Raw genomic sequence first — 21,728 nt, 5'->3', positions numbered from 1 at the left:
GCATTCGAGGAGCAGGAAAACCTTTTATCAGGAATGCTGATGACAGGCTTTTGCCTGAAACATCTGTTTTCCTGCTCCTCCGATGCTGCCTGACTTGCTGTGCTTTTCTAGCACCACACTCTTGACTCTATCAGACAGCTGCTTAGTGATAGAATCGCCATTAATGAGTTGTGGTAGAAAGGATTTACAGAAGTATTGAGATTCCTTACAAGTTAATTTGATGGATGTACAATTTTTAAGCAATGAGCAATATTTTAAAACTACCTGCACTGACTATAGTGTACTATTTTATTGATTTAAAGGAAATGAAATGCATGATCTGAATGGAAGTTGCATGCTCCCCAACTATGTTTGTGGACTGTGTAGCAAATCAAAGTCATGCTGTAAGAAATTGAAGATTCAGAGGATGAAGGTGCAGCCCAGATGTGTGGAAATTGGAAATGTGGGACATTGCATGTAATGGTATGATTTGTCACAGAACGTAAATAGCTAATAGCTTTGTTGTGGCACTGAGTTAACAAGGTGCTAATTGGTTAATTGGACTGAACTCAATATAAATCAAACTCTTAAAAGGTCTGTAGGATTTTCAAGTCGAAAAGAATGGTGATTGGTTTTGAACCCACAATTAAAGGATATTTTCATTCTTCACAAGAAATCAACAGAATTACCACCAAATATTGATAGGCATTATTTGTTTTTAAATTATGGCATTGAAGAACTGAGATGTGAATAAGTAAAAGGGGTGGCACGGTGGCTCAGTGGCTAGCATTGCTGCTTCACAGCACCAGGGACCCAGGTTCAATTCCAGCCTCAGGTGACATCTGTGTGGCGTTTGCACATTCGCCCCTTGACTTGGGTTTCCTCCGGGTACTCCGGTTTCCTCCTACAGTTCAAAGATGTGCAAGTTCGGTGAATTGCCCATAGTATTCAGGGATGTGTAGGTTAGGTGCATTAGTGAGGGGTAAATGTAGAGTGGTTGGGGGGGTGACTCTTTGGAGGGTCGGTGTGGACTTGTTGGGCCAAATGGCCTGTTTCCACACTGTTGGGATTCTAAAAAAGCAACTGTTTGCAAACAGCAGTGAGAGTTAAAAATCACAACACCAGGTTATGGTCCAACAGGTTTAATTGGAAGCACACTAGCCTTTCAGGTGGTTCATCAGGAGCGGTGTTCCGAAAGCTAGTGTGCTTCCAATTAAACCTGTTGGACTATAACCTGGTGTTGTGTAATTTTTAACTTTGTCCACCCCAGTCCAACAACAGCAACTCCACATCAGCACTGAGAGTGTATATCTAATGTGAGACAGAGAGAAAGGAGGACCCAGAAACAGTCATCATCACCTAAAGGAGCAAGACAGAGGAGAACCTTATGCTTCTGAAACAGTGTGGGGATGGATACAGCAACTTCATAAACTGCAGGAGATGAAGCAGGATCAAGAACTTCTCAAATAATGTGAGAGAGTGAGGACAGCAGTTTTATTAAGTGAAGTACAGACCTGCTGTGAGAAGTGCAGTGGTGGCAGGAGACAAAAACCAAGGATGGACAGTCCCTTCAACCCGTTTCTGCCTGTCAGAACCAAAATGGAGTATCAGAGGAAAATAGATAGGTGATAGGTGAGTATTATTACCATGTCTCATTTGATTGGCCAAGTAGTTTAAATCATGGTATGTTATTACAGTTAAAAAATAAATATTTAAATTCCAGGTTAATTAATTCAATACAATTGTGGTGGCTGGGTAAATGATGGGTTCCAGCTGTAGTGTGTGAGCACTGGTGAACGCTGCTAGATCCATAATGATCACATCTGCAGCAATTATTGACTGCTCGAGAAATTTTGGTTCAAGTTGATGGGCTGGAGTCTGAGCTGTAGATGCTGAGATATGTCAGGACAGGTGACTGTCTTTTAGGGGGTAGTCACACCCCCTTAGATTAATTGCACCAAACTTGGTTCATGGTCAGCAGATGGATATTGTGTGAGGCAGGTATGGGGATTCAGAACTTCACTTTGGAGCAGCATCAGCCAGTGCCCTTTTCAATAGATATGAGATTCTTGATTGTGGAGGAAGGCACCAACAGCAGAGAGAATAATCGAACTGTCCACAGCGCTATGATGCAGAGTGCCATTGAACTGGAAATGGAAAGAGGAAATGTAATCGGTTTAGGGGAATAAATATCATTCTCTGCAGTAAAAAAAAGAGTTTCAAAGGCTATGTTGTCTACTTGGTGTCAAGTTTATGGACAACTCTTCTTGGCTGATGAGGAACATAGAGTGGGAGGGAAATGATCCAGTTCTCATGGTCCATGTGCCAATGACATCGACAGAAGTAGGAAAGAGGTTCTTCTGAGAGATTATGAGCAGTTCAGAACTAAACTAAAAAACAGAACCACAAAAAAAACCTCAAAGTTATTACCTGCGTCACGTACAAATTGGCATAGAGCATATAAGCTTAGAAAAGATTGGTGTGTGAGAATTTATAGTAGAGTGCATCAATGTTGAAGAAGCTAAGAGTTGTTCCACTGGGACAGGATTCATTTGAATCATGCTGGGACCAGTGTCCTGGTGAATCATATAGCACAGGTTATGGATAACTCTTTCAACTAATTAGTTGGGGCGAGAGTTCAATTGAAGGGTTGTTTGAAAAATCAAAACGATACACGACAGTAAAAGTGCAGGATTGCAAAGAGGTGAATGATAATCTAACGGTGACAGGAAGGAATAGAAAATATATGCAGAAGAATACAGAAGAAATTAAAATCGGAATAAGTAATAATAGCAAAAAGTGAAAGCTTTTTATCTGAATGTAGGCATCATTTGGAACAACATAGGTGGGTTCACAGCACAAATAGAGATAAATGAAGATGATTTGATAGCTATTACCGATATGTGGTTACAGGATGACCAAACCTATGAACTCAATCCTCAAGGGTATTTAATATTCCTGAAGAACATCCAAAAAAGGAAAAGGTGAGGTAGTCTTGTTAAGAAAGGATGGGATTAGTGCCATGTTGAAGAGTGAAAAGTGAGCAATAGATCATGACGTAGAATCCTTTGGATGGAAGTAAGGAATCGCATGGGAAAGAAGTCGTGGATGGAAGTCATCTATAGACTGCTAAAAGGTTGCCTCAATGTAGGACAAAATATAAATTGGAAATTAACAGATACTGGCGAGAAATGCAGTACAATTTGTCATTAATTTGACTGGACTAATCAGATCAGCAAGGATAACATGGAAGACAAATTTGTAGAATGCATCAAGTGTTTCTTAGGTTGGTGCATTGCACAACAGCCTGGGAGTTGGCCGTTTTATACCTAATAATGTGTAATGAGGCAGGGTAACAAATGATATTGTTGAAAAGGTTCCTCTAGGGAGTAGCAATAAGAACATGGCAGAATTTCAAATTCAGTTTGAGATACTGCAATTCATGTTTCCAACCAATGTTTTCAACTAAAACAAGGATAGTTACAGACTTACAAAGAAAATGTTGGAGAGCAGGCTGAGAAAATAGGCTAAGCAGAAGATCGGTGTATTTAAGAAGATATTTCATAACCCTCCGCAAAAATTTATACTGGTCAAATAATGGGCTTGATAAGAAGGATGAACCATTGGTAGTTAATAAAGCTAAAAATCACACAACACCAGGCTATGGTCTAACAGGTTTACTTGGAAGCGTTAGCTTTCGGAGCACTGCTCCTTTATCAGGTGATTGTGGAGTATAAGATTGTAGGGCACAGGTATAAGATTGTAGGGTACAGAATTTATAGCAAAGGTTTACAATGATGAAAAAGACCTGGATTGTTTGTTAAGTCTCTCATCTTTTAGAATGGGTTTCAGTTCTTTCATATGCAAATTTCAGAACTTTGTTAAAGTTACATTCTCAAGTGAACTTTAACAATAGGTGCCATGTTGGCCCAGATAATACATTGAAGGTGTGAGGTGCCCTGTGTGAGGCTGTCTGTGCCCCAATGTTTAGACTGATTCTAATCTAAAAATGGGATTTACTGAATCTTACATGGATTCTGCAAGAACAAATTCACCCCACAAACCTATCTGTGTGTACAAAGTTAACAATCACACAACACCAGGTTATAGTCCAACAGGTTTAATTGGAAGCACACTAGCTTTCGGAGCGACGCTCCTTCATCAGGTGATAGTGGAGGGCCCGATCGTAACACAGAATTTATAGCAAAAATTTGCAGTGTGATGTACTATCACTGTAGTGAAACTATCACTGTATTCTAACAATGAAAGGCTTAACAGACAATCAATTTTTCAATGTATAATTTCAGTTACATCACACTGCAAATTTTTGCGATAAATTCTGTGTTACGATCGAGCCCTCCACAATCACCTGATGAAGGAGCATCGCTCCAAAAGCTAGTGTGCTTCCAATTAAACCTGTTGGACTCTAACCTGGTGTTGTGTGATTTTTAACTTTGCACACCCCAGTCCAACACCGGCATCTCCAAATCATTATGTGTGTGTGTATGTGCATGTGTGTGTGTTGTGTGTGTGTGTGTGTGTGCAGGGAGGTATGAGTGTCTGGGAGAGAGTGTGTGTATGTCAATGTGTGTGAGTGTGGGTTAACAAAGACTGTCATAGACAGTATCCACTCAAAAACTAAGACAAAGGGAAAAACCTAGTGACAGGGCAGAGGATCGAGAATTCTTTTTAGGAACCAGTAGTGAATGACTAGAAAGCTAATAAAGAGAGAAAAAAAATGATTATGAAAGTAAAGTGGAAATGAAAAAGTATAAGTAGAAAAAGCAAGTGTAGCTAAAGTGAGTATAGGACCATTAGAGGTCAAACTGGGAAATTAATAATCAGAAACAGGGTCATGACAAATAACTTTTCGCCTCACTCTTCAGAATGGAGCACACTGTAAACATCCCTAAAATAACAGATGAGCAAGGTTTAATAAGAGGGAAGGTTTTATAACAACCTCTGTCATGAGGGATAAATTTTTAGCAAATTAGTGTGACTGAAGTCAAACAAGTCAGCAGGACCTGATTGCCTACATCAAAAGGTTTTAAAAGAAGTGGCTGCAGAAAAAAAGTGGAGGCGTTGTTTAAAATATTCCAGAACTCACTGGATTCCAAAGGGCTCCAGAGGATTGGAAAATTGATAATGTGACACTGCATTTCAAGAAAGGAAAGGGATAGCAAAATACTATAGACTAGTTAGATTAACATCTATAATTGGAAAAATACTGGCATCCATTGTGAAAGAAGAAATAGCAAAATATTGGAAAAACTTAATGCAATCAAACAGTGAACATGGTTTTGTGAAAGGGAAGCCATGTTTGAGAACTAATTAAGGACATTAATTAAGAAGGCAAATGGAATTTTGGTCTGAATTGCTAAGGGATAGAAGTTCAAAAATGGGAATATCTTGTCACAACTGTACCCGATGTTGATGAGGCCACACTTGGAGCACTGGGTATGGAATTTAAGAAAGGATACAATGACATTGAAGGCAGTTCATAAGAGATTCAACAGGCTGCTGCCTGGGAATAATGGGTTGACATATCAAGAATAGTTAAACAGGCTAATCATTTATTCATTTGAGTTGAGAAGTATGAGGGGTGATCTTATTGAAATATATAAGATTCTGAGGGGAGTTAACAGGTTAGATGTTGTGAAGATGTTTCCACTTCTTGGGAAATCTGTAATTAGGGACGTGGCTATAGAATAAGGGGATACTCATTTAAAACTGACATGAAAAGCAATTTCTTCTTCCAGAGGCTAATTAATACCTGCCGTTCTCTACCCCAGAGAGTTGTGGAGGCAAGATCACTGAAAGTATTTCAAGAAGATGTATATTGATATTGCAAAATTATTTATAAGTTGATGGCTGGCACAAAAGAGGAGTTGAGGTCTGGGTCAGATTAACCATGGGCTAACAGAGATTTACAAAATTATGAAGGTCTTTCAGAATGTAGATAGAGAGATGTGCCCACTTGTGTGGAGTCTAACACCAATGGCCATTTAAGAACATAGTCACTAATAAATTCAATAAATAATTCAGAATAATCTTGTCTTCCCAGAAAATGGCTAGAATATTGAATTTGTGACTACATAAAGTGATTAAGGTGAATATTTTAGATTCCTTTTCATTGGAAACTAAGTAAGCACATGAGGGAGAAAGGAATAGAAGGATATTCCGGTAGCGTTATATGAAGTAGTTTGGGATGCTGAACATGTGGAATATAAACACCAACCCTGTGCTATAAATTGGACCAAAGTTAACAGAAGTTATTAACTTCATTATTGTTTATGATTATGAAATTAAATTAATTGCTATTTCATGACCAACCGCGAGAGGAGATGTCACAAAATAATTACACCAAATTCAGGGGCTTTTAAGGCTTCTCTAATAATTTCAGTACCAGCAGAATGATTGCCTTAGGTTTGACTCCTGAAAGGCTACAGGTGGAGAATGGGTTAGTATTAATGCAATCAGTAGGTTAATGAAATAAAAACATTAAAAACTAGGAACAGAAATAGGCCATTCAGTCCCTTGATCCTGCTCCGTAATTTTAATACAATCAAAGTTAATTTCTTCTTAGCCTCAACTCTGGTTTCCTGCCTGCTCCCAATAATCCTTCAACCTGTTGGTCATTAAATATCTGGTTACCTCATGTTTAGATTTAATCAATATCCCAGCATCCACTGCACTCAGGGATAGTGAATTCCACATATTCACAATGCTTTCACTGAAGTAATTCCTCCTCATCTCTGTTTTAAATCTGCCACCCCCAGGCCTAAAACTATCTCCTCTCATTCTAGATTGCCCCCACAAGGAAAAACATTTGCCCTACATCTACATTGTCAATCCGCTTTAGCATTTTAGGTATCTCAATTAGATCTCCTTCTAAACTCTAGCTCAGTCTCTCCTCATAAGACAAACCTTTCATCTCTAGAAATAGCTAAATGTAATACCCAATTTATACAGGCTGAGCCAAAGTTGTAATCTCACTATGTAGCTATTAATATTTTTAAAAATTCATGCATGGGATATTGTTGTCGCTTGCAAGTTGGCATTTGTGGCCTATTCCTACTTGCCTCTAGCCCTTTCGAGTCAGCCACATTGGGTCTGGAATCACACATAGACCAGACCAAGTAAAGATGGCAGAGTTTATTGCTTGAAGATCACTAATGAGCCAGATTGTTTTCTATGACAATTAATACACAGTCACCAATTAACCAACTTTGAATTCCATATTTTATTGATTTCAAATTTCATCATCTTCTATGGTGGAATTCAAATTTATGTCCCTGAATGTTACCCCAGGCCTCATCCAGTGACATTACTAGCACACTACTACCTCCCTTGTATCTTATGGCAACAAATCACATTTGGTGCCTAGAAAATTTAAGACAGTTCAAGGTGTACAGTCAGAAAGTAGTGCAACCTCCTCCTGTCTTCCCGCTTAATGATGACATTATACTGTGTATTTGTTGGAAATCAAGTGCGATAGGATAATATCACATCATCTTCTGCTGATTCTTACTTGTTTTCATTTACTTCCTCCCTATATGCCCCTGTGATATTTTCTTCAAAAAGTCATTGACAGAGATACAAAGGAAGCCAGGCTGCAGTTTGCAAAGTATGAACATAAGATTTTAAGCTCTCAATTATCTGAGAGCATTTCTATAAAGCCTGCTATTTACGATATATCCATTTTACTGGACTAAATACAGATGGGCAATATCAGACCATATTGGTTGTGAAATTATTATTGACATGCATATTATGCTTGTGCACATTATGGGGGATTAATTATTTAAGTTGAATGCAATAGCAGCAGATACAAAAGGTATGTCCCTAAATTCAAATGAATATATGTTTGTTTATTATTAATAATTAATAATAACTTTAGAATCGGTGATGTCCTCTACATTTCCAGTGATAAGGCTGTAAATTATAGTCACTCTTATTTCTGCAGATATTAGTAATTGTTTTTGACTTTGCCTGAGTCCTTGTCCATTCGACATTGACCGTTATTTGATCATCCGTGTGTGTGTGCACCAACCTTGTAAGGTTCTTTACACATGTTTTGAAACTTTGACATTTTGCAAATGTTGGAATGTATTTAACCACGGCTTTATGTTGCTTACTTGTAAAGTCTGGTACTTATTTATTTATTTATCTGTCTATTTATTCACTATATATTCTTATTGGATTATTTCACCAAAACACAGACCTCTGTCCTTGAGGTTTACATTGGCATTACATTGTTTTTAATTTTCCTGCATTCAAATTGACTGCAAGCTAAACCATGCTTTTTTTTTACAAAGACCAAGTGGGCTATTTCCCACTGTTAAGCTATTTCATTTATTCTATTATATGCTTTATTCCATCCGATTGCTTAATTTACAATGGTAGTGGTAAATTACTATGCAAAAAAGAAGGGCTGAAATGATATTCTAATAGTTGTGTAGTAAATATGTGTAATTATCATGTTATTACTGTACAAACATTTTTAATAGCCAAGGATTGATATAGCTGGCTAAATTTTTTATACGTATGACTCATTTTGAATAAACAACATAACAAAATGGCTACAAGAGCTGCGTAAAACCCTTTTGTGCTTTGCAAGGTTTTTAATTGTCTCCAGAAATGTCACCATGAATTGGGAATGATACCAACTCTTAGGCAGAATTTGTATAAATTATATTCAGGAATTGTTGGCGCTGAATAATATTCAGAGTGAAACAGGAAGCTGAAGCAAGAAGTACAGAACAAATGCCATCATTTGTGCATAATCCTGCTTTTTTTTTCTCATTTCTTTGGCCACATAAAAGCTTGTTGGAGCAATGATGAGACCAGCCTGACCTTCCACATCTTCATTCAGAATCATACTAACGCTGATTTTTAGTAATTTTGGTCACCAATTTGAAATGCCTTTTCATCGATGCTTTTAAAAGAATGGCAATACAGTAATAAAATGCATACAATGTTGAATATTACAAATGTATTCCTAATTATTACCTTTTGTAGCATGGAATGTAAATAGAAAGGGTGAATCTGTGTTAGAATTTAATGAGGAATATTTAAGGTTTAATACAAGTCTTGGCAAGTGAGTAGCTTGTGATAATTCTTTTGTTCATTGAAACTCCACATAAGGAAAAAACAGCAGAATGATTTCAATAGTCTAATTTCTCAAGGTCTTTAATGTGCTTTATGTAATCATTCAATTGTTTCCCATTGTGATGATCAAATCTTATAACATAAATCAATTGTGTTTCCTTTGGCTCTTATATATGAGACATTCACAAATTCAAAAACATCAGATTGACATAGCCTCAAATTCTTTTCTAATGAATAGCTTGAGAATTGTGTTAATGATATTACAGCAATGTACGGCTTTGAAACTTGTGAGTTATAAATGTGATTTTTATTTATGGGTTGCAAATTATCTTACTCCTATATTTTAGTTATTAACTGAAAATGAATTTAAGAGGTACTTTTTTTTAAAAAAAGGAATCATTTTCTCAGAATGAGGGCAGCGCTGATAATGTTGGTATATTTTTCTTGTCCTTGGATGGCTATGAAGTTGTAATGGGCACAACACTGAAGGTTTGCAATAACCGTTTGATACAATTGGCTGTTATGTCAGTTCCCAATTCAGAGGAGAGTTAAGAGTCAACCAACTTGTATGGGACTAGAGACATATATGTCCAAACTAGGGAAAGACAAGTAGGTTTGCTACCATGAAAATAATTGGTCACCAAGTTGATTTTCTTTTTACAATAGTCTGACAACTTCATGGTCAGATTTACAGATACCAATTATTTTTGTTCCAATTTGTTTAAAAAGGTGATTTCAAATACCTAAGCTGCTATGGTAAGATGTACACGTGAATGCAGGTTCATTTCTCTTGACTATTAGTTGGGTATAATTATTATTGAACTATTATACTCAGCTAAATAAATTACTTGGCACTGATGGCAAGGACCTTTATGGCCTAATAGGCATGATATATAGATGTATGAGAGCTTTTTCTGCTGAAGAAAAAAATGTGCTTAATAGATATTTTTGGATGTTCATTTTCAACCTTGTTAGGGACATGCTGTTAATAAGGTCCACTGTGATGAAGGTGCTTTTGATAAAAGCCTTCATTTTTAAAAAGCTCTTCTGCATCTGCTTTAGTTGTGTCAGCATTACTCATAATATCTGTAATCTTGAAAGGTTTTTTGCCTATTCTTGAATAACTAGCATTTTGAGATCAATGCCTTACTTTGTGTCTGTTTGTTGAGAAAAATGCAAGGTTTAAGGGCAACTTTTCTTTAAGTCATCATTAGAAACTGTTAGCTTGTTAACAATCATATTTTGACAAACCTCAGACTCATGCTACATTTTGTAATTGTTTGCTGCAAGTTTCTTCACTTATAATAAATAATATTGTCCAGGTAATATGACAAAGTTACTGTGTTGAGTAATACAAGATTTGTGAACAAGATTAGAACATTCGGCCCTTCAGGCAGACAAGATAATGAACACACACACACACACACACACACACACACACACACACCCCAAAAAGATTTCACCCCTCATACCGGTGAAGAACACTGAGACAGGGAATGGCTATTCAGTCCATTGAGCCTGTTGTGGCAATCACTTCAATAATCAGTGATCTGAACATGTTTGAGCTCCATATTCCTTGATACCCTCACTGAATAAAAATCTATTGATCAATTTAAATTATTTTGAACATGTTACCAATCCTCTTTCAAGTCCATTTCTTTTATGCATGGAATTTCAAAGGGATTTTCTAATGAAGCCATGACACACAGTGAAAAGATGTTGGTTTTAAAATCATAATCCTTTTTGTGCAGAATATCTTTCTTTGCATGGAATGAATCCAGTGTAAAAATGCAAGTTATTTCATTTGAGTGAGGCAAACACTGTGCTGAAATTCATGAAATACAATTTCCTGTTTAATCTTTTGTTTATTAGATACGGTATATGGTTTAAGTTAAACCAGTTGATCAACGTCTTGAAATATAGGAGGATTCTGCCTTACACCCATAGAAACAAAAAAAAAAACAGGCATTGTTTATTGTCTCTTTGGGAGGAAAATTAGAACAAAGAATGTGACGCAAATCCAGAGATTAAGAATCATGATGGAAATGCACATTTCACTGGGATAAAAACATGAATAGGGGACAAAAAGAAACCTTCTGGTCAGACATAATTCAACATTATATTTTCATTTTTAGTGTAACCAGGCCACTCTCTTCTTCTTATGAAATTCCCTTCATGTATACTCACTAATGAGGATGGGCTCTAATTATATTGCAGGATACGTTGAAAGGCCACTTCTGCTGTCTGTATTTTTTTTCCCAACTCTGCGTTTGCTTCTGTTTCTCTAAGCTGTACGTAGGCCATTTACTTTCCTTGATGTTTTAGTAGACAGTTTTCAATCACTCCATCTGAAAAAAAAAACCAACAGCCAGCAGTGCAATTCTGGTACAAAAGGCATTAAATAGTAAAAGAAAATGAACAAACATGAATGACTCACTATAGTAAAGGGTCATTGAATTAACCCCAATTATAATTTTTAATGTGCTTTTGTAAAATAATCATCTAAATAAACACTAATGTAGCCTTTATGTACATTTGTTATGGAAAGCATAATTGTGCTTTATATTGTGTCGGAGTAAATTAGAGTAGGTTTATAAAGCAAAATGACCGTGATGTTTATAAATATAAAACAAAATTGCCATTGCATTCGATCTTGTATAAATTGTTACATACCAAATCAAAAATACAAATCAACTGATTTCGATCCTTCAATTTTTCAGTCCTTATGTTCCTAACTGTACAATAATTTGGCATTTTTGCAATTAATACAACTAACTGCCCTACAGATTTGTGATACTTCAACCAAACTTTTGTCAAAAGTTTGAAAGATTTGACTTCTCATGTAGGATCTTTCATTATATATTTTGCATAATTAGGGACTTAATATAAGAAAAACATGCTCAATCTTATTAGTTTATGGAATAAGAATTTGTTATTAGATAAACATTTTCTAAATGCATTCTTTGTACACCTGAATAACAAATTTGAATGAATAATTGTTGGGGTTGGCATTTTGAGGCTTAATGCAATGTTCAGAAAGAGCAATGTTTAATTCCATCCAGTTGCTCAAAGTCTTTCAACATAGGAGGATTCAGCTCACATCAGTTGAAAGAAAAATGTATTTGATGCTTGTTATGTGAATTTTATACTGAAACACTGTCATTCTTACTTTAAGCTCTGAAAGGATAATTTATTTTTAAGATCCTCTTCTCCTAACTTTCATATATTTGGAAAAATTGGCACTGAAAAATACGAGCATTTAACTTTTATACATTTGTTGTGCTTTCATGTAAACAAAATGTTGGAATTCTATTAGATTTCTTATCCTGGTACATCTGTGGTTCTAAAAGTGAACATTTTGGCAATTTAAGTCATTTCATTTGTTCTATATTTTTAAACTTTTCATGAACAATATGCTTTTGATAAATATGTTTTCTTGCTATCAAGTGTACCATTCCAGAGCAATAACAAGTGAACTGCACAGGAAATACTTTGTTCTTTTAGTTGTACACTAGCCGAGAACATATTATTACAGCATGAGGTTACTGCCAACAATTACTTAAAACTCCATTGTCAGTGTTATACATTTATATCAGTTTTGTAAAAATAATGAATATTCTTAAACTCAACAATTAATTGTTCGGTCCATTGATATACTTTAAAGTTATATTTGCATATGATGCCAAATGTTTCCATAATTTTACAACTTGCTCTTCAATCCAACATATACTTAGCTTTCAGAACAGAAGCCAATTCAGCAATAACATCTGTGACCACATTAGATATGTATCCAAAGACTTACAGTTATGTTTTCAGTCCACAAGTTTGGTAAGATTATTATATGGAACCTTTATTGAAACCATTCTACCATCTGATATGAAACAGTTTCTACATTAAAATAATGCCTGCAATTAATCCCATTTTGGGATATCTCAAGATTGTAAATGGTACTATTTAAAGGCAAGTTAATTTAGTCTTTTTTTCTCTCCACAGAGAATCTCATAGTCTAGTTCAATATTAAAGAAAATTAATGATGAAATGGTTTAAAACTCTTGAATTTATAATAGGGAGATGATGCAGGTTGTAGAATTTACATCAACAACAACACCAGTGATTTTTTCCTGAAATGTTACATGGATATTTGCACATGAAAATGATATATATGCAAAGACTCTTGAGAGGTTTGTTAGCAATTTTTTGCTAATTCAATTCTTTCCATGATGAGGGGACTGAGAATTCTATTTGCACAGACTATGCTTACAAAAATCCAGGCCCTGGCACTTTTCTTCACTACCCTCATGTGTGCAAAAGCAACCAGTCTCTGGAGATCTGACACAAATATTTTGCGAATTCAAATCAAATCAAAAGCAGCTAATGGAAAATATGATTGTATAGTAACTGGTGTGAACGCCACTCTAGTTCCAAAATTTGCAAAATTCTACAAAAAAGTAATTGCCAGATGAAACAGAAGTTGGCACAGTCAGCTTTAGTAATCTTGTTAATTCTTTCAGTGTTATCGATGATTATGGTGAAGGAAACTGGAACAAAATTAAATAGTGATGCTTTTAACATCTGTTTTCTTTTGCCTTTAGAGAAATTTTTGCACCTTTAAATGAGAGCTACTTCTAAATGAAGAGGCCTGACTAGATGATCACACGCAACACCAGGTAATAGTGACATACCCAGTCAATGAGCGACAGCACATTGTCTTTTAATTCAGTTATCGACGGGCCAAAACCTGATTTTGCACAAGTTTTAGGGATATTAGCTTTCACCTGCCTTTCCTTAACCAGTCACCTGACGGTTCAACCCTCTTCTTGAAAATGCAAATAGTATATGCTTCCAATGTATTTTTATGATTATAGTTATAACAAGAACCTCACCCATAACTGTCGCTAATAACATTAAAGGGACCTAGAAAACTGAAGACAAAGGAAAATATTCAGGATGTTGGAAGTGTGAAAGTAAAACATAAAGTGTTTGAAATTCACAGCATCTAATGAGGAGGGAAACCTTGTTAATCTGTTGGTACCTTTCTTCAGGGGACTTTCCTCGTTCTCTATTAGAGTGTCATCGAACACTTAGCAAGTGAGGCAGCATCCGTGGAGACAGAAACAGAGCGAGCATTTCATGTGGATGGTTTCCCAGCGTTTAGAATGTTTACAGCATTTCCTCAAGCAAAGTGGAGCAGTATCCGGATGGAAATGAAACGTTGCTAGAAGCTTGAGTAAACCAAATGGAGTGTTCAATTTGTCTGTGTAGATCAAAATAGATCCAGGTCCAACTCCCGTCACTGATTGGCGCCGTTAGCCAGTTGTGATCAACCACCCAACTTCCGCAAAATCAATGAAACACTTTCATAACGTCCATATCAAAAAAAGTGGAGAAATTAGTCGAAATGAGATGTGCAATACTGCATGAATTATATTTGTAAAGTCTGTATCTGTTTGGTATTCATTTTTTTCGGAAATGCGACACTCATTATAACCAACACATGCACCGTCTATGTTTGAACAAAACTGTTTGTTAAAAGGCACTAAATTGGATAAACACAACTTGACCATATTAGATATGAATCCAATTACAGGTATGTTTTTAATCCACAAAATTTGAGAAGACTATTACCTGGAACCTTTGTAGAAACCATTGTCATCCGATACATAGTTTCTACATTACAAAAATACCTACAATTAATTGATACTCCACTTTGAGATATCTCGAGATTGTAAAAGGTACTATTTTAAAGGCAAATCAATTTTCTCTTTCTTTCTCTGCAGAGAATCTAATAGATCAAGTTCAATTCTGAAAAAAAAACGAAGTGTTTTAAAACCTTTAAAGGTTAAAGCAGGAGTTAATGCACGTTCCCCGTTACCTGAAAGAGTTTTGTATTGAAGTGTAAAGTTCTTGCTAAAGGAACCTTCCAGAACCAGAGTCTAGTATAATAGTCACACTCCTTAATTAATTTAATAATTTTCGTTGAAATTCTACCTCTCAACAATTTTATCGGGATAAAGTGACGTGAGTTTTTTTAAAAAAAAAATACACATTTCCTACTTATGTACCCCGGGCAATTTATTGGATCAAATAATGGGCTGGAGGAGTTTAAGTCCCAAGGGGCTCCAAAATCGTGGTGAATGACAACGTTTGATCACCTTGCAATCTCCCCAGCAGGGGGAGCCTTTGGTGGCTCCGTTCTGGAATACATTTCCGTGTACCTGGGCTCCTCGACTTTCCGCAGAATGTCGGCCTCCCAGCTAAGGTCTGCTTTATTTAGGAGCCAGAGTCCTGTGGAAAATTGTGCAGCAACTTTACAGAGCACAAGCAGTCCTCAGTGATGTCGTCATACCCAGAATACACTATACTCGGGAGAAGTTCCATCCCCTGGTGATGCATAAAGTGGAAAGCTTCAGGCTGGATTTTTCCAACAGCTCCAAAAAACTTGGCACTGCAGTGCATTTCTTTGGAGCAAAACTATTGTAATTTGCCCCTTTCATGTACACACACGTTTATAAAGACTGAAACTCCTTTTCAAATCCGTTAGGACTTCTCTGCATCTACTGCTTAATAACAACTTTCCGTATACCAAACGTCTTTGACTTTTCTCCATCCAAATGTCAGCTCGGCGGGCTTCAAGCCACACTTTCCAGCATCAAGTTGAAATCCCACAATGACTTAATAGGAATTTTGCTATGTTAACCTCTGGAAGCCGAAGTTCAAACATTAGCTCAGATCCTTTAATCTTCTCCCACCCCCCATCTTCATATAATCAAGACAGATTGTACTGATTATGTAGCTCTAATAATGTAGAAAGTAGCAAAAGTAAAGGCGTTTTGCAACAAACAATACAGTAACCTACTTAGCCATATTTTGGGATAAAATGTTGGGCAGGGCAGAAGAAAAGTGGGGGAGATTGAGGTAGTCCAGGCGCTCACAATAAACATGAACACTATTTTACCATAACCTTGCGAGCAATACATTTCGCGAATTTTTAGATTAACGAGTAATCGAACGGACAAAACCCCAGTAAGTATTAAAAGAAAACAATCAAAAGGGAACCAATAAACACGGAAGGGGTGCTGGGGAGGGAGAGCCCTGCTAACGCTGTAACATATTTCTTCACAAATCAGACTTGTCAAATTCACAAATCATTCACTAAGCAATCTGCTAGCAAAACAAATCGCAGTCCAACTGGTGATTTTGCCTTATTGAAATATGTTGGTCTTTTCAAAATTTCTTTCAGGTCTGCACGCGTTTTTATGTTCATTCTGTTGCCTGTGCCTATTGTGCAAAAGAGGGGGAAAGATCCCTCATATGTGAATTATTCGGGTAATCCCTGCCAATATTTCAGTCCGTGCTGGATAAACTAGCCCAGGCGTTCGGATTTACAGTAAAACACAAACCAGAAACTGGCCAGTCTGACACAGGAGGGATACCAATATCATAGGGACCAGACAGATGAGCACACAACTAAACACAATTGTTTTTTTTAGATTAGATTTCACCAGTAAGACACCCACTTCTTTCGATATTTAAATACCACCTACCCACAAACAATAATTGAACAGCAGTTACCCCCTCCCTTATTTTGCAGATCCGTGAATTAAACAACTGGTAATTTAAAAAAAAACTCGGGATGAATCAAAATGCTTGTGTAAATCCAGATTGGCATAAATTGGGGATTGATGGCATCAATACTGATTATATAAGCAACGCAACTGGGACTGATAACGATTTGCATACATCAGTGCATTGAAAGCTATGTGTTGTCTACATACACCATCCTGGTTTCAGGGCGTTTTAAAACAGAAAGCTGTCTATAGACAAATTGATGTGCCAACTCCCAGTGTGCCCAACTACAACCTGAGTACCCACACTTTACACGTGCAAAACTTTTAGTCTCTTGCAACCCCGAATATATGTCATTATTTTGTTTAATACAGAAACCTACAGTAAGGGTGGGCAAGGCAGGAATTACTTGTAATTTGTGAACTCGGCCGTGCATTGAGCGCTTGTTTCTCTCTCTCTCTCTCTCTCTCTCTGTCCAATGGGGTAATTCGTATTTTGAGATGGGTGTAAATTCAGGTGAATCACACAAAGCCATGTTTCCAAAGAGAAGGTGAACAAAAATACAGTAATTATTGTTCTTTCCACCGACACTTTGCACAATGGGCACTCTCGCCCATCTCCGAACACGAGCCTACATTTGAAATTTATGTTTCATACCGATCAATCTGGATTGGGATTCTGAACTGGGCGCTTTGTTTGAAATCCCGGGGCATCCCGTTGGTTTTTTTAAAAATCTATTGTTTTAATTTCGCTATTGACGAGTGCGGTTCCTGCATTACCCAAGAGGCGATCTTTGTAATAATGGTATTAATGATTACAGTATATTCATCCCTTCTGAATTCGAGGCAATCTAATTACTTCGGGAAAAAATATATAAAAAAAAGCCTCGTCCTTTAGGCTGTTCTGGAGATCTGTCAATGAAAGACAGCGAATAAAGTTTGAATTCAACCCTCAAAGCCGCATCTAAGAATTAAATTCCATTGTGTATTGAGCCTGGTCGACAACAGCGCTACTCCTGTTGGTGTAAAGGGATAGGTCGCCCTCTTGTTAACCATTTCTCTGATTAGTTATTTCCCCCTACGTTCTTCGTTTGGATTTTCAATGAGAAAACAAGTAAATATTCACAAGACAGCCGATATTTTCTGCGCAATTTCACCCACGGCTTGACCCAGAACGTTTAAGAACAAATGTATGGATTTAGTCACGGCAGGGTCGGACGGTCAAAGAGAAATCAGGGATGATGTAAACTTGGGGGGAGGGGGGGGGGGGGGGGGGAGAGATGCAAAGCTTTTTAGGGGATTAGATTCAACCTCTCCTAACCCCCTCTCCCCCAGCTCAAGCCCTTCAACGAAATAGATTTCTGCAAAAAAAAAAGAACATTTTTACAGATTCGTTTGGGGCTGTTGCAGGGTCGGCGTGGAACTCGGCTAAACAATTCTATTTATTATTGGAGGCCAATTTCTTATCAGAGGCCAAAATGCAAATAAGCCGTCAAATAAAAAAAACACACACAAAGGCGAAAAAGACACATGGAAAATACAACACAACCTGCAAAACAAATCACAATGCTAAATGTCTAAGCATTAAACAAGAGAGAAAGCAAAAGACATACACACACGTGTAAATCAGCAGAGGTATCCCCATTTGATTAGAAAGGAATTAGTTGGAACATTAGACTTAATGCTACAGTTAATGCTCAGTATCTCACCTCCAATTTATACGCAATTGAATTTGGACGGATTTATTTGTGGTTTTTTTTTAAAATCCAGTAACGGAACGGAGATTAATTTTACCACAAATTCTCATTTGGGACATTGGGGGTTGTCACGGGTGGATGGCCCATGTCTTGAGCCCACACTCTCGCGATGCTGTTTTCTGATATTTAACATCCTGATTTTGTTCCAAGAGCTGTCTAAACCAACAACAACAAAACAAGAGATCCCGATCATTTTCCCCAAGTGCATGATCCTATCAGACCTACCCCAAGGTGCTAGTTGGGGGTGGAGGGGGACTAGACACAACTGCAAACACAGTATCGTTTTAATAACAAATTTATTTGAACAGATTTGATTCCTTTGTACACCAAAATGAAAGTCTTGTCACCAAATCACAAACTCAAATCGTGTCACAGTCAAATCTGACATCAAATATATAATTTATTAACCAACAAACATTTTTTTACTTGTTTTCTTAACCGTGATTCTGTCTTTTAAAAACATAATACAAAATTTGAGGAAAATAAATTACTGTTCGCAGCCTCCATAAGTAATCCAAATATAATCGTTGAAAAAAGAAACATTTAAAGAAAATATCTTATATTTCAGACCAGCAACTGATCCGTCTTTTTCTTAAATTTAAAAAGTTTAGTTTTATGACCTCCCACCTCCCCACTCGTAACAAACAGCATTTGAAAACTCACTCTGAAACTCCTCTGAAATACGCGTTTGTACTGACAAAATGTCTGGGTCTGTTTAGCGTCAGGTACCCGCGTGTGAACAAAATAAAACACTATTTGCCAGAGATCTACCTCTTTACCAGCGGATTTCACGGCAGTGGTAAATGTGATGTGCCTTTTGTTTGCGTTCCGAAGTACCACGGAAATTCCCCCGAAATCAAATCCAGGGCAACTCAGTCATTCTAAGACTTTCTAAGTCATCCTAAGGCTCGTGAACCGTCTAAGGGCCATTTAGAAATAAGCTACCGAATGTTTCGATTTGTGTGTGTTTTTCTGTTTAAATCGGTCCTGTTGCCAAACTATATTCTGGGGCCTAACCGTGTGTTATGTTGCATTTTCCACAAGTCCATTCCAACAGATAATACAATACTGCACGTTTTTATATCAGGTTCCCGCTGTTTTATAACCAGTAATGGAAATGAAAAGTTGTGGGGAGGGAGGTAGAGAGAGAGAGAGAGAGAGAGGGAAAGGGGCAAACACGCCAGCGATAGCAACAGATTCACCTGATATAGCCGAGAGAACCAAGGCGCTGATAGGTGTTAGGCACACAGTCGGTCTGCAATCCTTTATTTTTCCGGGGGGGTCGGGGGTGGGTGTGGGGGGAGAGGGGGTGGGCAAGACAGGAAAACAAAAACAATGAACCACAATTGTGGAAAGACCCCTCGACGCTTTCTCTATTTCTTTCAGCACGGGGCGGTGGGGAATGGTCCAAAGACGACATCAGTTGGAGAGAGGCATGGCCCGCTTGCAGACTTCCCTTGTTTAAGATGTACAACTTTTTTTTTGGGGGGGGGGCGGTTCTTTTGTTTGGTCAAACGTCCTACCTTCACCCTGGTTGCGGCGGTCCAATATATAATTTAAGTTGGGGTGGGGGTTGAAGAAGGGGATATAAAAGTGTGTATTGGGGGTGGAGGGGGGGGGGGGGGGGGGGGGGTGAGAGATCTCCCTTCTCCCTTTCTCGGTTCAAATGAGTCTCCCAGCCAGCGCTGAGCGGAGCAGGGAAGGCGGTTAAAGGTCGCGGTGGGTCGGGGTCTCTGAGTCCATACTGTGGACGAATATCTCGTCTTGCTGATGGAGTCCGGGCGGTGTCATCCTCTTCTCCTTCTGCCGCCGGTTGCAGAACCAGACCCTGACCACCTCCTTCTCCAGCTGCAGGCTGTCGGCCAGGCTGGAGATCTCCTGGGCGGCCGGCTTGGGGCACTTGAGGAAGTGGGTCTCCAGGGCTCCCTTGACGCTGACCTCGATGGAGGTCCGCTTCTTGCGCTTCCTGCCCTGGGCGGCGATCTTGTCGATGCTGGTGGGGCTGCCGGTGCTGGAGTCGGCCTCCTCCAGCCACTTGTTGAGCAGGGGCTTGAGCTTGCACATGTTCTTGAAGCTGAGCTGCAGCGCCTCGAACCTGCAGATGGTGGTCTGCGAGAAGACGTTGCCGTACAGGGTGCCCAGTGCCAGGCCCACGTCCGCCTGGGTGAAGCCCAGCTTGATCCGCCGCTGCTTGAACTGCTTGGCGAACTGCTCCAGCTCGTCCGAGGTCGGCGTCTCCTCGTCCGAGTGCGGCTCCAGGCAGCCGCGGGCGGCTTGGCTCAGCTCGGCCTCGGAGCCCTCCCTCAGCCCCGGGTGCACCCCCGGGCCTTGCCCCGGGCCCTGGGGCGGGCCCAGGTGCTCCAGCAAGCCGTTGACCTGGAAGGCGGCGGTCTGCGGGTAGAGGTGCGGCCCGCCGCTGCCCCCGCCGCTGCCCGCGCCGCTCCAGTGCGGCGAGTGGTGCTGACTCTGCTGCTGCTGGTGCTGCTGCTGGTGCTGCTGGTGGTGGGGGTGGGGGTGGTGGTGCTGCTGCTGCTGCTGCTGCTGGTGATGGGGGTGATGGTGGTGGGACGCTAGCTCGTCCCTGCCCGGTTTGGAGTCCTGCTGGGAGAGGCCCGCCGCCGGCCACGGGCCGCTGCCCTCGGGCAGAGCCGTCACCCACTGGTGCGACAGGGGGTGCCCGTTGCCCGCTGCCAGCGCCGGCAGGTAGTCCCCGGCCAGCAGCTTGGAAGGGTGGCTTCGGAAAGCGGCGGCTGCCGCTGCTGCTGCCGCTGCCGCCGCCGCTGCCGCTTGCATCCCGGAGGGCGGCTCGCTGTGGACGATGGAGTGCGATGTCAGCATCCCGCTCCTGCTGCTAGTGCTGCTAGCGCTGCTAGCCAGGTACAGATTGGAGGCTGCGGTGGCCATGGGTCTCTCTCTCTCTCCCCCCCCCCCCCCACCCCCACCCCACCTCCTCCTCCTCCTCCCCCCCCCCTTTCCCTCCCCCCCTCCCCCCCCCCACCCGCCCACCTTCCGTAATAAGAACCTGCCTCCCAACAGCAGCAGCAGCCTCTGACAACAAAAGCGCAGACACTCTCACTTTCTCTTTCTCTCTCTCTCTCACACACACACACACAGGACAGGAGGGGAGGGAAAAGGGCAACTACTGAGTTGTTTTGGGATTTTTTTTGGGGGGGGAGTAGGGGTGTGAAAGGGGCGTGTGGTTGAGTTCAGGATGATCAGTGACAAGCAGCCCCCTGCACCAATAGCGAGCCACGCCGACACACACACACACACACACACAAACAAGATGCCAACATTTCAAGTATGAGTGGCACTC

The 21,728-nt window shown here is 39.5% G+C and overlaps 1 protein-coding gene and 1 long non-coding RNA gene across 2 annotated transcripts; both read right to left on the bottom strand.

Annotated features, from left to right (window-relative positions):
* Positions 1-10,907: 10,907 nt before the first annotated feature.
* On the bottom strand, positions 10,908-16,492 carry LOC148148834 (uncharacterized). The gene is made up of 3 exons (XR_015758687.1): positions 15,243-16,492; positions 14,123-14,444; positions 10,908-11,438 (listed from the first exon to the last, which is right to left on the bottom strand). It is a non-coding gene; the product is annotated as an uncharacterized LOC148148834 (long non-coding RNA).
* Positions 16,493-20,018: 3,526 nt separating this feature from the next.
* On the bottom strand, positions 20,019-21,321 carry LOC122557540 (POU domain, class 3, transcription factor 4-like). Its single transcript, XM_043705287.2, has one exon. It carries the CDS (start codon positions 21,314-21,316, stop codon positions 20,120-20,122), a length of 1,197 nt encoding a protein of 398 aa, XP_043561222.2. The 5' UTR covers positions 21,317-21,321; the 3' UTR covers positions 20,019-20,119.
* Between the last annotated feature and the right edge of the window lie 407 nt (positions 21,322-21,728).

This window comes from Chiloscyllium plagiosum, unplaced genomic scaffold (assembly GCF_037043375.1).
Source record: "Chiloscyllium plagiosum isolate Xiang-an unplaced genomic scaffold, Cpla_swu_hap1 HiC_scaffold_11, whole genome shotgun sequence".
NCBI lineage: Eukaryota > Metazoa > Chordata > Chondrichthyes > Orectolobiformes > Hemiscylliidae > Chiloscyllium > Chiloscyllium plagiosum.
This window is presented reverse-complemented; position numbering and strand designations above follow the sequence as displayed.